The sequence below is a fragment of the Ixodes scapularis genome, unplaced genomic scaffold (assembly GCF_016920785.2).
Source record: "Ixodes scapularis isolate PalLabHiFi unplaced genomic scaffold, ASM1692078v2 PGA_scaffold1__304_contigs__length_218370807, whole genome shotgun sequence".
Classification (NCBI taxonomy): domain Eukaryota; kingdom Metazoa; phylum Arthropoda; class Arachnida; order Ixodida; family Ixodidae; genus Ixodes; species Ixodes scapularis.
Window position 1 is genome coordinate 113809008 of NW_024609846.1, and position 20409 is coordinate 113829416.

General features: G+C 48.9%; 1 protein-coding gene across 1 annotated transcript in view; it reads left to right on the forward strand.

Moving 5' to 3' along the window:
* Positions 1-20409, forward strand: part of LOC8053888 (sodium/hydrogen exchanger 2) — a 657649-nt gene that overhangs the window by 341262 nt on the left and 295978 nt on the right. Inside the window, exons 3-4 of the mRNA XM_040205731.3 lie at positions 1198-1488; positions 9404-9673. Of these exons, the coding sequence (XP_040061665.1) occupies positions 1198-1488; positions 9404-9673 (561 nt within the window). The remainder of the gene's footprint in view (positions 1-1197; positions 1489-9403; positions 9674-20409) is intronic.

A 20409-nucleotide genomic window follows, 5' to 3' on the forward strand; every position in this document is an offset into this window, starting at 1 on the left:
CTGTTATTATTCAGATTCCAGGTACTCCGAACTATGCCGAGCTCTCCGATTGGTTGTTCGTGTTGCCGAAACCTCTGTCGCCATAGCAACAGCCCGCTCTCAAGTACGAGAATGTCGCTCTACTCCTCTCACATTAAGAACGCGTTCGTGATTACCGATATCTCCACTTACGATGTGCATAACTTACGTTCTTAGCTAAGTTGCCGTAGCCAGCTCTTTGTGAATCTGGCCTCACATTGTTAGAAAAGGTACGCCGACTCCCCTGTAATGGTCTTCGGAGTTGCAAAGCGGCTTATGTTGACCAAATGTTATGTGACAAGCTTCCGAACTTGCTTAGTTATATGAACGTCCAAAGCATGCAACCTGTGGCATCATCAGTAAAATACCTTCGAACTTTTTTTTTTTCTCTTGAAAGGTCTTCAACATCAACGCAGTATATTTGAATAAAAGCTAATTTTATTGGCGTTCACGTGTTTCTTGACCTTATGTCGTATGTGACGAGGGGAAAATGTATGCTTGTGATCGGCACCATTGTTATAATTTGATAGTACGTGTTTATTTTGTCCACGTGTGCTTTGAATGTGAACGGTCCTGATACTAAATTTTTAAGTCATATCTCGTTAATGTGGACCCAGTCAATACGGATACTAGCTATATAGACAACATTTTCGGGGACGAACGGAGTCAACAAATGCACTTCTCTCTCGCTGTTATGGGCGACTTATACATTGCCGACGATTTGCTAGGTGAACGGAGGTATCTATATTAGCGAGACATCACTTTGTTCCTAGTGGTGTTGAATACAGATATATCCATGAACTATTAAAAGGATTACTTTCGCTGTTTTTGTACTGCTTTCTAGTTACTACCTTTGTCATTTGTAGGGTGGACCTGGCAAGCAGTATACTGCAACTTTTTTTTCTTGGCTTCCCTCCGCCATTGATTCGATGGAATAATAATAATAATAATAATAATATTATTATTATTATTATTATTATTATTATTATTATTATCCCGTGTGTGTAAGTGTATTCTTTTTATATAAATGTGCCAGCACCAAGACCCGATAGGTTGTTCCTTATCACTACAATAACACTGATTAATTGACTGACTTATTGAATATTATAAAATGCTCAAAAGTCAAAAACAATTGGACCCTCGAAAATGAATTGGAATGTCTCTTGGGTACTGCCGCAGGCGCCAGTCCCCCGGTTCATCTGCGGACTCTGCAGAGGCGGCACTCCAGGACCGACGCGGGGTCCTCGGACAACGAGGTCTTGCCTCCGCCCACGGTGTCGTCGTCGGGGTCTCCCGGCGACGGCGGCGGGCACACGGGCCCGGTGTCTCCGGGCACGGGTCCTCCTCGGCTCACGACCGGCGTGCTCGGGACCCTGTTCGGGACGCGCAACGCCAGCCAGCCCTTGGCCAACGTCGCCGCCACGGATCCCAGGATGCCCGCTCCTGCCAACGGAACACGGGCGCAACAAGGTAATCGGCTATAGGCCTTACGGCGACAGCTGTCATTGGCGAGGTTTCGCAGTGGATCCCCGGGCGTTGCAGGTAGAATCGTCGTGAATGAAAAATTTTCCGCTAAATTTAGCTTGAAAAGTTCACAGCTAAACGTCATATAGTGCCAAGTGTCATCGCGATGCTACGTGACATTAATGACGTTACGTGACGTCATGTGACACTGCGACGTCAGAGCGTCACATGACGTTACGGTGTCGTCACGTGAAAGTGTGGCGTCAAGACGCGACGTCATAATGTCACGTTACGTCATGTGACACGGTGAGGTCATAGTCGCGTGACGTCAAAGTGTCACATGATGTTACGGTGTCATCATGACGCGACGTCATAATGTCACGTGACGTCAAAGTAACACATGGCGTTACGGTGTCGTCACGTAACAGTGTGGCGTCATGACTCGACGTCATAATCTCACATCACAACATGTAACACAGTGACTTCAAGTGACACAATGACGTCGTGTGACGTCATGGTATGACCCTATGCCGTCACGCCATTTCACACACACAAATATGTGCCCAGCTCATTCACAACAGATTTTCTGTTCTCCGTTATATGTCACCATGTTTTAGGCAGTGTTGATTGATTCGTTTTAATGCCAGAAAGGCAGAGAGGCTAGCCTGAACGTTCCTTAGCTACTCTGCGTTGGGCTTAGGGAAAGAGGGAAAAGGGGTAAAGTGATGCGAGAACACGATGAGACGGTTGTGATGATGATGCAAGACATGGCGAGGATGATTATAAAAGTCGCTTATGTAAAAAAAATGAAGAAAAAAAAAAGAAACAGTATCAGAGTCTTTGATACATCTGCAGATTGCTTCAGTGTTCTCCAGATGCCAAGCAGATTTCGCTAGAGTAATTTTTATCAAGGCCCTTTTAACGCAGAATGTGTAATCAAACTTGTTTCCATGAGATAGCATGAGTTCCCGATGGTGGCACAGTTGATATTTCAATTACGATCCCGCAGAGGAAAGGACGATTGACCAACAGACCGTTAATTTCGCAGCTTTGGTCCCACGGTGACGGCGCTGACCGAGTCTGCCGGACTGGACTGTGAAGGCTAGCGTATACATTCACAGTATTCCAACGTGTCTTCTTCACACAAGGGCGAGTGTGGATGAGACCTGAGTGTGACACAAGACAAAGCCACGTTCTCCCCTTGATGCATCACTGTGGAAGTTGAGCTAGCCTTGGCAACCGCGGTTCCAGCAAAACGGAGCGCACCTAGCGGGAAAGCACTGAACTGACCGGAACAGGCTCTTTCGCGATTTCTGCTTCTTTCTTGCAGCTTCCGTGATAGCATGTTGTTGGCGGTTTCCCCAATGGCTATCGAGTAAAGCGAAGGCAGTTGTGATGGCCTTGCCCACAGCAACAAAAACGTCAGGCAGGGACGCGGGGAGAATCGATACTCAAAATACGGCCGAACAAATTAGGAGTGAGCGAGACAATGTTTTATTTATCAGAAAGAAAAGAAAAAAAGAAAAAAGAAAGAGATGGGTTTGCCTGTGACCCTTGATCTTTGTCATTGGTTACGGGAGGGGAAGGGGCTGGGGAAGGGAGCTAAATGCATCGGATGCACCTTACATTGCTTCTCATGGTGTGTAGGGCGTACAGTGGTCCCGGTGACACTGTGGTTACTGTAATATAAGCGTGTTGACTAGGTCGCTTTGAACGCAACCTACGCAACCACGCAAACCAGACATTAGGGAGTTTTCGTAGATCGTCTTCGCCGCCCCGTAACGCCCTCCGCAACCCGCTACGATACCCAGAACGTTACGGTCAAGGCTATCGGCGCGCAGGCGCAGTAGCAACTTCTTCGTTGCGGAGGGCTTAGCGGAGGGGGAAACGCGGTTTACGAAAACTCTCTATTAGGGAGTTTTCGTATATCGTTTTCGCCGTTCCGCATCGCTCCCCGTAACCCGCTACGATACCTGGGGCCCTTTGTTGCGCTTTTTGGACTCCCACGGCGACTAGGGAGAAGGAATTGTGACGTTAACAACGGAGAAAATGCAGATTGAATGTTGATTGATGAGAGATCAGTCAACATCCAATCTGCATTTGCTGCGTTGTTGACGTCACTTCCTTCTCCGTAGTCGCCGTGGGAGTCCAAAAAGCGCAACATAGGGCCCCTGGAACTCTAAAGTCAAGACCATCGGCGCGCCGAAGGCCTTGACTACGAAAACTCCGTATTATGGCGCGTACACACTGGAAGCAGATACACAAACGCGAAGCGGATCCGCGCGTTCTCAACCACAAAGCGGCTGGTATCGAGCGGTTGGAGCGCGTTTTTGCCAACCGCTTCGGGACCGATTTGCCCCAACCGCTTTGGCGAACCGCGATGCGGCAACCACTCGCAACGCGACGCTGACGTGACTTCGGGGTTTTCGAAACAAGATCGTACCTGTGGCTGGGGAGGCGTTCAAGGCGTTGTGCTCTTAGCTGGCGTGCCTTCATGTGCGCTTTGCTTAGGGTGAAGACATCTGGCCATTTTGTCTCACACTTCTATTTTTCTTTTTTTTTTTTTGTTCAGAAGCGCGTGTCCCTGCACGCGTTTGGGGCGCTGACTGTGCTACTATACAGTGTACTAGAATGGTGATATGGCGGCACTTTGTTTTCGTTGATTTCTTTGTATTTTAATAATAATAATAATAATAATAATAATAATAAATCTTTATTTTGTACACGGGTACTCCCACTCGCTCACGGGTTATTTTACCCGTGAGCGAGTGCATTCGGCATGGGGTACTACAAAGAGTGGCATCACCCTAAACAGAAGGACATTGAGGCACCCTAGTCCTAGCGTTACATCGGACAAATCCACGAAGAAACGTGATGTTCACGTCCGTCACTTGAGTCCCCCGCGTAAAGAATTGACTCGTATCCTTAACGGGCTCCGCTTTTGTGATTTGGTTCGGGTGAAAGATTTTTTTTATTATTCGGGGTGCCCCAGGCCGTCGCTCGCTGCCTTGTTAGTCTGCCCGTAGAACGTCGGAACCCGCCCCTGATCGACCAAAATGGGAACTGTGAACAGTCGCGTGAACTATTGAAAGCTTTCGACTCCGTGCATGACCACCACAAAGGCCAGAGACGTCGTGAGCCTAATTGCGTAGCCAACACACTACCGCGGAGCTGGCAGGGTACCTGTGCTAGCGAGGGACGAGGAGAGTCCGCCACCAACGTGCTACGACCGGCTAGCACCGAACACATTCCCCCGCACCGCGGTCCACCAGTGGCGCTCACAACTCTGAAAATGAGAAAAGCGAACAACGGGAGGAAGGGGGGCGGGCAGGGGGGAAGGGGGGGGGGGGGGGCAGGGGGGAAGGGGGGTAGGGGACCTGGCCCTCTATCCCGAAAACATGGTCAGCTATTCATCCGGGAAGGGTCCACTTCGAAGAAAGCGTCGGGGGCATCCTCTTCTGACTCTGAGTCAGCAAGGCGCGCCCCGCTGGCCTTTGGTTGTGGGCGAAGTCGAGGGAATCGCAGGCGGGTTTCGCGGGTCTACGTCTCGTTTTTCGCTGCTTCAAGTCGTCATACGTGCGAACATCCCAAAGAAAAATCTTCAGAGTGCAAAACTAGCGAAAATGTGTCTTCGGGTCGTGAATTAAAGTGTATTTTGAATTGTAAAACAGGATGCCAAACGTAACTCTCAAAAGATCACGCGTGATCGCCGAGAAACCGGAAACCGCCTCTCGCGAACCGCCAACCGCGTCTCGGTGTGTCTGAACGGGGTCGCTCGCGAACCGCATCCGCAACCGCTTCGCAAACGCAGCTCAACCGCCAGTGTGAACGCGCCATTAGGCATTTTCAGAATAGCGCACGCTAAAGCTTTGCGTACGCAAAGAATAGCGTCGTCGCCACTGCGCATGCGCCCAGCGCTAACTGCGGTTTGCGCGCGCTATTTTTTAGAAATTGCTTGCGCATGCAAAGAGTCTTTGCGCTCTTCCAAGGAGTATTCGTGATGAGATGGTAGCTAAAGCTAGTGGTTTCCCCAGGAATTGAAATTAGGGGGGGGGGGGGGGGTCTATATTTTTAGGGGGAGGGGCGGCATTGAGAATAGAGGAGTCGTTGCGAATTAAGGACGTGCTTTCAGAAAACTAAGGGGGTGTACACCCTCTCCCTTTCCCTCCCCCTCCCCACCTTGGGGTGTGGAGGGAAATCGCTGGCTAAAGCCAAGACGAGCACAGTTGAAAAATGGCGGCTCCCAGGATCCCGTCAGCGGCCACGTCGTGGGCGCGAAGTCAGCGGCATCCTCGGGACTGCAAAGTTCAACACCGAAAGACATTGCACTCGGTTTGGAAGACCCAGTAAAGTGGGCAACGATCGCGGGCAACGTGATGCTTGCGACGCGCGAACATTTCTCGGCGAAGGTACGGTGTGTGAAGGTCTGTACACAATTCCTCTGTTGCCGAGGGGACGCAAACGGATAGGACAGGTCGACCGCTTCCGTCGCATTTTCATATTTGAACAAATCTAAAATGTTACTCTGGATAAATAAAAAAACTTATTTCTTTTGCTCAAGTTACAGCTTTTCGTTTGTGAAATAAAAACTGTTACTGTATCTTGATATCGTTGCAAGCGCGAAATGCTTACGTCGCGGTGGAGAAATAACACTATTCTAAAATTTTCTTGCGCAACGTGCGCTAATGCAAGCGCTAAAATTAGTGCCAGCGTGCGCTAAAATCACGTACTTTATTCTTAAACTTCCTAGTGCGCATTTATCAACGTCCATCAGCGCAATAGAAGGATAATACGTAGTCATCATTTCCCCGAAGAAGGTTACGTCTCTGGGAGCTCGCTTACGCCGACACACCGCCGCAAGTCTTCAACGTAGTGGATAAAAATAGGAGCAAACAATGTTGAGGCTAATCCTGCACAAACACGAAAGTTGTGTCGTTTTCGGCTGCCATATGTTTTCAGAGTGGCGCCACCAAAACACAGATATGTTTTGGTGGCGCCCTCTTATGTTTTTTTTTTCCTGACGTCATTACCTTGCAAACAATAAGTTCGATGGTGTTTGTAATTAACATGGTAAAATCTTGAAATAATTGGGCTCTGAAAGCAACACTGCCAACATCGTCAAAATTGAAGTTCTTACATTCCTCTTATTTTCGTCAATCACAAATCCTTTGTTGACGTCATACTCAGCATTCGGCCAATCGTGGCAGGCTGACCACAGCGACGCTTTCTATCGCCCACGTCGCCAATAGACCGTTTTACTGAAAGGAGGTGCGAGATTACTGAGGAAATGACTTCCGGGAGCTTTCCTCCTTGCTGGGTTGGGTGGGGCAAATGGGAAAAAGATCCGAATGGCGGTCATAAAACTGTATTTCATCAGACACCCCCACTTTCGCACGTCAGTGGCAGTTGAAACAGGTTAGCTTCCGCCTAAAGCAATAAACCACCGTGCACCAACCCAGCGGGTCCGCCGAATTTAGCCCACTCCAGGAGGCGCTGCGGTATTTATAGAATGGCGCTCCGCAAGAGTCGCGAGGTCCTCTGGCCGTTGACATCACTGATCTCTATGACTAGTTGCTGGATCCTGTTTGCCCAGCTCCGCCTATGGATATCATCTCTAGCCATCTTAGTAATATAACGGACAGCGCTGTGGCGGCAGTCTGCCACGAAAATAGCCATGGGCCTATTGGGGAGGAGATCGAACAGTCACGCCTCTAGCGGCACGCTTCAGCTGGGGGGGCAACAAACCAAATTTTCTTGTTAGTTTTTGATCAGCGATATCGAAGATGACGATTCGAAGGCCAGCATTGGTCAGAGCGAAGCGCTCGTGTCCAGGCCGTGCATGACGAGGTTCAATTTCTTTGTTATGCTCTGTTAGTAAACACCGGGCTGTGGGGACAACAACCTCGATAAAGCGCCTCCTATAGTTCGATCTCCTGCCCATATTTCATTTAGCGCTCTCTGGGCGGCACCATTTTGTTCGACAGCAGCGCCCTCTCCACACATCCGGGAAATTCATCGGGTTCGGCGTGGTAAAACGAGAGAGAGGGCACGCGCTCGACTCCGCTAGCAGACGACAAAACGGGAGGTTGCCATTCTCCATCTTTAGGCTGTATCGGCGGGCTGAACGGAACATCGAACTCTCGCTCGTGGCTGCCGTTGTGAAGTGGTTCGCGTTCTTAGAATAGTTATGGCTACTTCAAAATCAGCCTAGAGCTCTCCGTTGTTCTACTTCGGTAAATGGTCAACTGACATATCTTTTTTTCCGTTACTTAAATAGCAGTTGAGTCAGCCGGCAGTACTGCCCTCAACTACTGCATGTATTGCGGCAGGAGAGCACGTTTTACATTTATTATTTCAGATATCCACTCATGGCCGCTAAAGGCCTACAAAAGTACGAACTTTGTATATTAAAAAAAGTACAACCACCGGATCCACTTTTCGCCGAAGAGACCGGCCAGTCTGACACAGTTTTCCCTATTTTTTTTTATTTGCACGCAGATAACAGCGCAATTGGACTCTGTTAGTCTTTTTTATCTAGCATAGTAATACACGATAACTGGCATACCAAAATCTGCGCATCTGCGCTTGAAATTCCCAAAATGACACGATTTTAAACAGAGTTTGTACGCCAGCCGGATGCTAGGTACTGCCCACTTGGCGGAGCAGACGACATAAGGGCGAGAGGGGGAGAGCATTTTTTTCTCTTTTTACCCTCTCTGCTATGACCCTAATGGAACATTTTAGGGGGAGGGGGGCATTGAGAATAGAGGAGTCGTTGCGAATTAAAAGGGTGCCTTTAGGAAACACGGGGAATTTACACCCCCCCCCCCCCCCCCACCACCTTGGGGTGTGGAGGGGAATCACTGGCTAAAGCCAAGAGTACACTGTACCGTGGGTAATATTGCCGCGCGCGCAGCTGGCCAAGGAGGCAGCGCGCGCATGGCCTAACGGTTATCGGGCCTGCCTCCCACGCGAAAAGCCAGGATTCGATCCCTGGGAGCGACGCCTCTTTTGTTATTCCTGCAATCTAGTTTTCTGGTAAATTCGAGAATCCTGTTGGCGTGTTCGAGGTCCGAATGTTCTACGCGTCGAACATTCTACGCTGATTATTCCAGAAGCTTACGCATGTACATAAGGGGCTCCGCGTGGCGAACCGGAGTCAGTCTCGCCCCAGCGTTCGACTCTGCTGTTACGCCGACTTCGACGCCCGCGACGCTTTGTTGTTATTTTTTGTATCCTTTCATTTTTGGCACAAGTTCGCCACATTAAATGTTTATTTCTTCCTCTTTATTTATTGTTCTTTTGGTCACCACCCGTGACAATATTTCGTGCTTGAATGAAGTTGCTCGACGAAGCCGATTTTCGAAACAAAGTGCATGCGACAGAGGGAGGTCCACTATGCTGTCATGTTGTGCGGCGCGCTGTTCAAATGGCCCCGATTGCGAAACGAGAAGAACTGAGCGTTTTCTGGCTGGCGCGCAGGGATACGTTCGGTGAAAAATATTTATTTGTTCTTAAAGTTTCCACGAAGTCGCCCCGCGACCCTTCAGCTATGGGTGGAAAACGTGTACCCTATCTAACGTGTGGTAGATTGCGGTACCATACTACTATCGTGTGGCTACAGCTAATATAGCTCTACCAAAATGATGGCCGACAGTGGCCGCATTCGCGGAAGTAGTCAAACGCGATCCAGCAAATAGTCATAGAGATCAGTGGCTGTCATTTACATCGTTCGTACGTATGGCGCGTGCTTTGTTTGCTTTTCGAAAGGACGAACATGTGCTTGCTTGGCTGTGGAGATCGCACACTGGGCTGTACCGTTGTAAACATTATAAAGGTATATAGAGCTATGTGGAATCCGACCGTTCAGTTGGGAGGTATGGCCCCTGACGTGTACGCGTGGTCGTACGTACTTGCCCAGGTGACCCGTCCGACCCTGTGTTCCGCGGCTGGAGCCAGAGCCCCGCCGAGCAGCACCGCCAAGACGAGTCGTCCCCGCACGGCGGAGGGCCCCACGGGGGCGCCCTGGCCTCGTCGGACCCCCTGGAGCGCCGGCGCGCCCAGTGCGCCGCCGAGCGCGAGCACGAGCACGGCCACTCGGGCGTCACGGTGGCCAGCATCCGCTGGCAGTTCGTCAGCATGCCCTTCGTCTTCACAGTCTTCATCATCCTCGCGGGACTCACCAAGCTGCGTGAGTGGGCCACGCTCTTGTCGTTTCGGTTCTCTATTGGTTACGACCAATGGGATAATCAACAATAGAAAATGTGCCCAAAATTGAGGCCTTCTTTCATCTATTATGTTCAAAATGCATCATATTTCTTCTTTGTTATATTCTTAATGCGTTGCTTGAGTCCCACACAAGCAAACGCAATGCAAATTTTAAAAAAGGGCCAGAAACGCTTTTCAGGGTGAAACAAAAACAACCACATCTCCACGTGGTGAATGATGTTGATTGGGGCGAAGCTCTGTTGGTGCTTGTCTGCGTAGACGCTGAGCCGCAGCATGCCGGAGCCTTTCGTTCGTTTTCATCCATGTCACGCTGCGGTCAAATGCTCAAATGCGTATATAACCACGTTCCATACCACACATTCTCTTTCTCACATGGATGAAAATGAACGAAAGGCTCGGCATGCTGCGGCTCACCGTCTACGCAGACAAGCACCACCAGAGCTTCGCCCCAATCAACATCATTCACCACGTGGAGATGCGGTTCTTTTTTGCCATACACGAGCACGGGAGCACGTGTTCACGTGCTCGTGAGCACGTGAGCTCACGAGCAGGAGCACGTGCACCCGAGGGCGGACGGACATACGGACATGGCTAGCCCCTAAATGGGCATTCACACGAGGGAGAAATCCCGGGGATTTCTCCACGGCACGCGCATCTCACGACGAAAACGTAAGGCTTTGCGATGTGCAAAAGCCTCGCGTTTTCATGTCGTAATGCGCGCGTGCCGGGGAGAAATCCCGGGGATTTCTCCCTCGTGTAAATACCCCTTAAAACAACCGATACCGACATGTCTCATACACATGCAGCATGTCCACGCGGTTGAACCTTTGACGGGCTCGCGGTCTCTCGGTGCTCGTGAAGCAAGACGAGCGAGTGCAAGCCTGCCCAAAGATACCTTCACGTGCATGCTGCACGTGATTTTGAGGCATGGAGTCGGTGTCGGTGGTTTCTGTTTGTCGCTCTAATAATAGGACTCGGGTGCCCGAGTGTCACTACAGCGACAAACAGAGACATAGCCCTCGGCCGTCCTAGCCGAAAGCCGCGTCAGCGTTCGGCTGGGGTTCGTGTTCAACCAATGGAGCACCAGCGGACCCTTTTCAAAACCCGTCAAGCAAGATTGAAGGCCGCCATTTCTTGGGCACGAAGTGTATGATTGGATACGAGTCCTGGCCGAACAATGCCGTAACACTCGTGTCTAATAGATGCTCAGAGTGCGTGCCCGAACAAGGGCGCACTGAGGGTTCCAGGCGAACGCTGACCTCGAACATTTTTCAGTACGGCTTCGTAATCTATAATAGGGGATGTTCGCTAGAGCTGTAAACACTGATAGAGTTTGGCCGTTGATCGGAGCTTGTGGCACGCGCTAGAACAAGCCAGCTTCGCGAATACAGCGGTATTATCGAGATACGGGCAGAGGTTACGTACGGTTTTTCGGTTGCCAGATTCTCAGCCATGGTTGTTAGACAGCAGGATTATCGTCAACAGGCTTCCGAAACCGTCCAGTATTTACGAGGGTGACTGAAATATTATTACGCACTTCGCTGCTTAGTTTATGAAAGTTACTGGAACGAATTACTTTTTGAAAGTAACTTATCCAAGACTGCTAACGATATTGTAATTCCTCTTGATGTTATGATTTTTTTTATATCGTGGCTCGCGTTTTTTGTTTTTTATGAAAGTCAGTCATGCGTTTTGAGCCAACATTTTTGCTATCTATAGTGAACACAATTTATGCTTCGGAAATTATTTGTAATCATTCCTTGAAGTAGCGATATGCAAACTTCAGAAACATCTGTTGTATGATCAGTTCTTCGGGTCGTTTTCAATCACTTGTCCCACCATGTCGTCCGGAAACGGGCCGCTGCTCTGCACGGAACCATAAAGGCTCTGCCGCCCTTTAGTACGCCCTCGAACCCGTCTCCGGACCTTTCCTTCGCATCCTACGTTTACTTAGTCCATCAGCTTCGCAAATTTGTCGATGGATATTTCGTAGTCTTCCCTGTTGGACATTTGTCGCATTTAAAAATCCTTTCACGGACCGGACATGGGAGTCGGCGGGCCAGCCAAAATTATTGTAGAACACGGAAAAAAAAATCTGTCTCACAAAATGACGTTAAGGCTTAAGTAACGGATGAGGCTGTAACCCAACTGCGCAAGCGCGACTCAAGAATGAATAAATTTTCGCCGTACTCATTCCCGAAAATCTGCTTGTTTTTAGAGCGATAGCTTAAGATGAGAATGGGAGCGCTCCACGGACCTTTCTTCCTCGTGTTGATTTAGCCTGACGTCGCAATATTGCGTGACGTCACACTGTCGCGTGACGTCACTGTCACGTGACGTCAGTATCACGTGACGTCACAATTTTCCCGCCTATTTTACCGGGAAAATATCTCTCCGAAATTAGGCAGAACTTCGTTTTTGGGGCGCCCTTTTTGAAATAAAAATTAACCGGGCGCTGAGAGCTGTTACTTCTTATCGGCGACGTCAGAAAAAAAGGGGGCGTCATCAGTAGTGCAGTGACGTCACTTCTTTTCGGGAATGCAGAGATAGATCCCCATCTGCAGTCCTTGCGTTTGAAACGATTGTAGACTTTCCATGGCGACATTCACTGGTGGAATCTGGAGCGATCCACAAATGCTCAGTGCTGGCCGCCTTCTCAGTTCGCTAAATGCTAGCTCGCGGAGGAACCTCTTTTGAATAAACGCAAGACGCACAAGAAATGCGCCACGGAACCGCCTGAAATCAACCTCTATAGACAATAGACCGATCTCACCGGCCAGTTTGACTACGCCACCGCTGCCGCAATGCAGCGAGGAAACTTTAGTCTTTGGGCACGTGCGACAACCTCGCTGGAGCTCTTCGCGTGTAGAGCACGAAAAGGCACGAGCCCTCGCGTGCACGGCCGTCTCCCTCCTGTAAACTGAAGTTATGACGGCTTTACACATGCGCCCAACGCTTAGTGAGATCGGTCTATTACAAGCAAGGCGACTGGCCGCCGCCATGTCTCTGCTCGTGCGGACAAGCCCGTGCAATAGACCCTTTCCGAAATTCAGTGCCATCTGGAGGCTGAAATGGCGGTTTAACTTTTGCCATACGAATGGCGGCAATGAACCCGTAGCCTGCAGTATTTTATCGGGCACCGTCACTTTTGCATGTCAACGGCAGACGAGAATAAACTTTTTGCTATACGGGTTTTTCTGAATCATCTCTTCCAGTGTCGATTTACACAACGATGCAACCAGTCAGAACGAAGCGCCAAGTCAAGGGGTTTCGAAGTCGATTTTGTGCCACTAACAGGTTCACTGGGCTCGAATTAGAGAAATGAACACTTACGCAGCGCTTGCATTCGATTCCGGTTTCGCAACGTGCTAACGTCTAGAATGTATAGGCCTCGAATCCTCAGCTTAGAAGTATCTTCAACATGTTCCTTCATCAGTAATTAGAAAGCCGCCATTCGTATGGCACATATACCATTTTTCAGATGGTGATGATAGTGATCAAAGTGGCCAGACTGAATTTCGGAAAGGGTCTATTGCAAGCTTGCCAAAGCTATGTTCACAGCTGCACGTGCTTGCACACGTGGGGCACCAGTAAGGGCGCCGTGCTTCTAATAGACCGATCTCATCAGCCAGTTTGACTTCGCCACCGCTGCCGCAATGCATCGAGTGAATTTTAGTCTTTCTGCGCGCGCAATAACCCTGCTGTAGCTCTGCGCTTGTGGAGCTCGAGACGGCACGAGCCCTCGCATGCACGGCCGTCTGTCTCCCGTGAACTAAAGTTATGGCGGCGTCACGCTTTGTGAGACCGGTCTATTGTCTTAGTAAAGAGGTCATGAAATGACATCGGGTAGGAACATTCATGACTTTACAGAGGCGTACTGGTACTTGTTTGGCACAAGTATACTCGAACTGACTGCCACTGGTGCAGAAGCTTCTTGGTTGCGGTGAAATTGCGAGGAGAAAGGGGGACTATTCCTTTCAGTCTTGCCTTCGCAAAGCTTGGTGACGTAATTGTGGGATCGAAACAACGTCGAAATCAAACGTCTGAAACCACACGCCTCACGACAGTCGAGCGCGGCTCATGGACTGGACACGAGAACTCCGTGAGCACTCGACTTCGGCTCGTAACAAGCAATGCCTCGGCGGACACTCGGGAAGTAGTGGCTGGTGTCCAGCCACTGGGGTAATGAGAATAGCCGAACTCTAACAATTCCAGGAGCTCAGCACGCGTTTTCTACTTTACCAACTCCAGCGCGTGGCTATGATTAACGTTGAAGGGATGGACGACGCTCGTATTTCTCGAATTTATTTGGCCAACTACCATTGCTTAGAAAGAAAAATTAAGGCAAGTGTGTTCGGTTATTAACGTAAAGGAGTGATTTTGAATGGTAATTAGAAAAAATTGAAACGTCGTTTCATGGCCTCGTGTTCCAAAAACACATATGTTAGTTACTGCGAGCGTTATCACGTGCCTGCTTTTCCCTCGCTTGCGATCATCCTATTTGCGCTGTCCCGACAGTGATGCTGGAAAGAAAGATACATAAAAACTAAAGGCGTTGTTAATGACAACCGGTGAATTTTTTCAGTCCAGTCAGTGAAAGGCTGGAACATATGCAAAAAACGAACCGAAAAACGCAAAAAAGTCAGAACGTAAAAGAAATTCTGCCGCGTCTATAAAAAAAAAAAAAAAAAAAAAAAGAAATAAAAAAAGAAAGGAAAAATGGCCTCACGAGATTATTTGCAGGTAAGGAAAACTCGGATGTGTTTTAACAAGACAATATACATAGAGTTAATATAATTTACGCTAGAGGTTCAACTGGCGCTAGTGTCTGTGCGACTTCCGTGACGCAAATTGGAGCAGACAGTAACCAGTCTACTTTTGCGGTGCTCCCGTGCATTCCTATGGGAAAACGCGCGTGCATTTTGTCTCTTCGCGGGAAAATAACACGGAACACTTTGGTTATTTGGGTCGTACCGAATAACATGTACCTTGATTAACACTGTAAAAGTGTAATTGCTTTAGTTAGCGCATTTTTCTTCATCAGTGAACGATCTTTAACTTCTCTACATTTCAGTCCCAAACGTGCGTTCCGCAGCAGATGTGTAAAAACAAGCGACGATTCAAAGCAAAATAACAACCGAAAGCAATATAGAGTGTGTTCAAGGCTCGCCAGCATTCCGGTGACGCTTGCATATTGATAATATGCCAGTCCTGTCCCTATATGAAAATGATCCCGTCGTGCATGAGCGGATAAAAACCTTCAAAACGTAGAGAATAAAGTCCGTGGGCTATGAAAGGCCTCTCTTCGAATTGCTTTCTCTGCCGGCAGCTTTTATCGCGCACTTGTTCTCAAAGATATCGAGCGCGCGGGTGATATTTTGAACGTAGAACAAGCAGCTTCAGAAAAAATAAAGCGGTACTTACTTATTTAAAATCGGAATAGATTACGTGGCCTTCAATTAATTTTTATCGTACATGCACTGCGAGTTACTGGTCCAGTGTAACTGCGTAGTAATTGTCGCCGCTCTTGATTTTCTAGATAAATTTCGCTGACGCCGCGTTCGCGCTAACAGTGTCCGACAGTGAACATAAATACACATACGAAGCCGTCTTAGCACCGTTTTTAATGCGATGAAATCGAAAGAAAATGCCGTAACTGACCAATTCTTTTGTTCCAAGCTACCTAGTACGTACGAATTATTTGGGATATTTGCTCTTATGATCGAGCGCAGAGAGAAAATGCCCTCACTTTTTCCCGTATAAATGCATTACCGGAAGTCAATTTTCGACTGGTTGCTGTCTGCTTCAATTTGCGTCAGCACACTAGTGCCACTTGAACCTCTAGCGTACATTATAATAACTCGATGACAATATATGTGTGGTTTGCGTACAATGACAACGCTTGTTGCTTAAAAATAGCATGAACCAATTTTCGCCTCTTTCAGTTTAAGTTTCTAGCCTCTTTCTTTTTGCAAACTAAATGATATCCGATTGCTAAAATCCCGATGTAAAATCATCTATCCAGCCCAATATTAATCTCACGCCCCCTTTAAGGTTCGGTTTTTCCAGTCATCGCAGCGATTGGGCTCGAGCCACTACCCGAATGTCTGTCGAGGCATTGATTGTCACGAACCCAAATCGAATGTTCACGCAGTGCTCGTGTCCACTACGTGACAACTCCAACAACTTCGTCATCAAGTTTTGAGAAGGAGACACTGAACGAAAACGCACGCTTTTCTCCCTGAAATTACTCGGCGTCACAAAAGCTTCTCGTTCAGTGGCGTTGTATGCGAATATACTTTGGTCCCACTAGTGCCATTAAGTTTGCGTAAAGTGACAACCACACCTACTGAACACCTTTGCATGGGCCTTTTAATTCGAGTGGCAATTCGGCAACCTGGGCAAAGACACTTACAACCATAATCCAAGCAGTGCTCCCTCTCCTTGAGGGACGCTAGGGTCAGCTTCTACTCAAACTAAGGGTTTTACCACCAGAACAACCTCGGTGGTGTCAGCAAAAGCTAAACATTGTGGAAGAAACAAGAATCGTCTAATGTGTCCATCTATTCTTCAGTGGAACGCCCGGGGACTTCGAAAACGCCTTCCGGACCTCCGACAACATCTGATTCATCATCCTTTTGATGTCCTGGCTATACATGAACCAATGACACGAGCTGGCGATTAACCTAGGCTCTCCACCCTACGTTATTCATCATAGCACACCTGTGCGAAAGAGAGGTTGCTCTCGAGCAGCACTGCTAGTGACTGCAAGACTGCCACACAGCCCGGTTGATATCTCGGGGTTCACCAGAGAGAAAGCATAATTTGTAGCTGCCACTATTCGAGTCCTAGGTGACGACTTCACTGTAATTTCTGCATACGTCGCTCCTGGTCGCAATAGCAGCTGGGACGCAGAATGTTTATGCCAGAGAGCACTTAAATGTCCGGGTCATTTGATACTATGTGGCGACTTTAACGAACACAACTCTGTTTGGGGAGACAGTCGAAATACTTCAAGAAAAAATCACTTGACATTGTAACGTCTTCGCTTCACCTAGAAGCATTGAACGATGGCACACCGACATATGTTCGACGGGGTGTCAACGATAGTGTTCTTGACTTAAGGTTTGCTTCACCGAATGTAGCAGCAAATTGGACGACGCAAGCAGACTCATGGGGGCAGTGACCACCTTCCTATCAACACTGTCTCCCCGAACGCTGCAAGGCCGAAGTACAGGCGCGGCAGAGTCACAAACTAGGACATGTACCGTCAACTACTTGAAAGTGCCCTAGGATCAGGTATTCAGCATAGCCTAGCTACAGTCATTGCCAACGCCTTGAGCCTTTCTACGAGGACGGTGAAATATTATTGCGAAGGCCAGCTCCAGACTTGGAGTACCTCAACCTCCGCGCAGCACGCCGGAGAGCGCAACGGAAGGCGCGTAGAACGCAAGATTCCATCACGAAATTGACGCTAAATTTCGTCGACATACCATTCGCCTTCAACGAAAGCAATGGGGACAACTCTGCTGCTCTTTCGCATCTCCTGGAGGCCTTTCAGAGGTGCGGCAAATAACGAAAGCGCTATCTTCAGCGAAGAAAATACAGCACCCCATATCTGGACTCGCGGTGGCACTTCAAAAGCCTCTTCAAGAAACAGGGGAGCTACTCGCAGCTGAATTTTCAAAAGCAATTCCTCTACCCGCTACATAGAAGGAACCAAGCAGTAAACCCTCCCCTGTTTGCGTGCCCACCGAGCTAGACAGCAATTTTAGCATAGCGGAGCTGACATACGCCCTGAGAAAGTGCACGAAGCGTAGCGCTCCCGGACCTGATTGCGTGACATATAAGGCGCTACGTAACTTAGATGAGGACCACCTTCCTGCCTTGGTAGACGAGTTGAATGAGGTATGGCGCACTGCAGAGCTCCCGGCCGCCTGGAAGGTTTCCCATGTAATCCCCATCCACAAGCCTGGCGAACCTCACGCGTCCCTTCCATCATACCGGCCTATCTCTTTGACGAGTTGCCTCGAAACGCTTCTTGAACGCCTCGTTCTTCGTCGCATCACTTGGCAACTTGACGCTAACAAGAAACTTCCTGACCAACTGTGTGGCTTCAGGAAACATCGTTCTACAGCAGATGCCATAGCAGACGTAGTAACGTCATTCGAAGAAGCTCGAGCTAAGGAAAACGCAATATATTGCATATTCTTGGATATACAGAAGGCTTTTGACGCTTTGCCCCATGCCACCATTCTCCATCAACTTAACCTCTTCGGCATCACAGGAAGGGCTTACGCCTACATTCATGCATTCCTCGAGGACAGGACTCTGGTTGTGAGTGTTCAGGGAGTCACAAGTACCAAAAGAAAAGTGAAACTAGGAGTACCGAAGGGAAGCGTTATAAGCCTGTATCTTTTTAATCTAGCAATCGCATCTCTTCCTGTGGCGCTTCCTCCGATGACCTACCCACTCACCCCGCAAGCAAATATCGCCATTTATGCGGATAATGTCGCAATATGGGCAGTTGGACTCAGAAACCAGGCGCATATGACAAGCCAGATTCTTCAGTTTGCGCTTGATAGAACTGAAGCAGAAATTACTCGTCTAGGACTAACATTACCGCCCTCCGAGACGGCTTTACTTTACAGCAACTCCAGCTAGGCGGCAACCTGTCAAAATAATGCTTGTTGGCGTGGAGATTCAAAGAAGCAGGTCCCACCTCTATCTTGGCCTTCGTATTGATGATCTCGTGACATAGAGCCCGGCGGTGAAAAGAATACTGGGGCAATGGCGTCAACTACTGGGCCTACTCCGCACTTTTCGGGCGCACAGCCAGCAGGGTATTCCACCAGATGGCTTACTAACGCTTTACAAGGGCCTCGTTCATTTCAAGCTACTGTATGCAATTCCCTTCGCCAACGTTCGAAAACCTCAAATCGACGCTTTGGAACGTTTTCACCGCGTTGCGCTACGACTATGTCTGCGACTTCCCCCTTACGCAAGAAACGTTCCGACGCTAACAGAAGCTCAAGAGCAGCCAATCAGTCTTCGAGCAGAAAAAGCAGTGATGCACTCCTTAACGCGAACGCACACCGTCCCGTCGGCGGAGTACATACTGTCCCATCTTCTCACACTATCATCATCAAAACTCGGGAATTAGCAGCGCAGTTTCAACGTGACGTCGGAAGCCCAGGAAGGCTCTACCCTCCCCGCCCTCCGCATAGCACACGCCCACCATTCAATGTGCATGGGCCATTGCCAGACCTACCTAAAAAAGAAATCTCAATCCAACAGTTGCTCGTTCTACCGTTGCCGTGGACCTCGAAGATAAGTACGTTGGACACCTCGCTATCTGCACTGATGACTCAGTCGACATGTAGGGAGGGACTTCAACTGCAGCCCACACCATTTGCACCCTATCTACTGAAAAAGCCGTTCTTTTGAACATCGAGACATCATCTACGACAGCTGAGGCGGTTGCGGTTCTTCTGGCTCTCAAGGCCCTTCAGGAACGTCCTGCGGCCGGAAAAGTTGTGATCCTTACGGATTCTCGCGGAGCGCTGAATCACATCGCTGACACTGAGAACGCTCCTCTGATAGCCCAGGAGACTGCGCACTTAGCAACAAAGTTGGAGGACAATGGTTGGAAGCTCGCATTCCAGTGGATTCCATCCTACTGTGGGGTTCATGGAAATGAGCGAGCAGATACCCTGGCATCAAGGGCACATGACCTCTTATCAGCCACACATGACAATTTCACGAAGCACGCCTTCTCATAGCGCGTGATTTCCGAAGGCGACACCCAGACCCCAGAACAGCCCAGGGGAGGAGCCCAATACAATTTCGACGCCAGGCTGACACGGAGAGACTCAACGCTTTTGCATTGACTTCGAACTATCGGCACCTACACGAAGGACAATTTGCACCGCTTTGAAAGGTCCTATCAAGGAAATAGTCCCGACTGCGACGTATAGGCATCCTTCGTTGCCCAGGAGGCGCTGCGAAAAATGACTTGTTAGGACTTGTTTTGGGTAGTACAAACTTGAGTGACTCAAACTGCCACACATATAGAAGCGTGCCTGCTCTGGCGCGAGGCACGATAACGAGAAAAATAGAAAAAAGAAATGAAAAATGCTAACTAACGCCGTCGAAGCACAGGCCAAAGCTAGGACGATAAGAGCGTGAACCAAGAAACGCCGTATCACGCGTCCCGAAGAAACATAGAGTGAAGGAAAACAAACAACGTCGGGACGCCAGATGTTCTAACGTCACCACTTAGAGATACGAGACGCGTACCCTAGCGGTGGTGGCATGAATCCGGAACTTTCGATTGTCTTGCGGCGTTGAATGTAGCCGATTTCAAACGGCCAAATCTGTTTTTCCGTTCTTCTGCACTACAGAAAAGGAAAAAATATCATAGCGAAGGCGCCACAATAGTGAGAGTCCCAGCCGGGTTAACTTGTACTACCCAAAACGAGGGCGCCACAACTTGTTCAAAGCTTCAGCGCAGGAGGCCCATCCGGAGAAATAGAAGATCTCGGCCACATCTTCTGGCACTGCTCAGAACACAACTCTGCTCGGCAAACACTAATAGCATCTGCTCGAAGGACTGGTGCACACGTGACTACAACAAGGGAAATATTATTTCGTACAGGTACCAAGGAACAGGCGAAGGTGGTTTTACGGGCATTACTG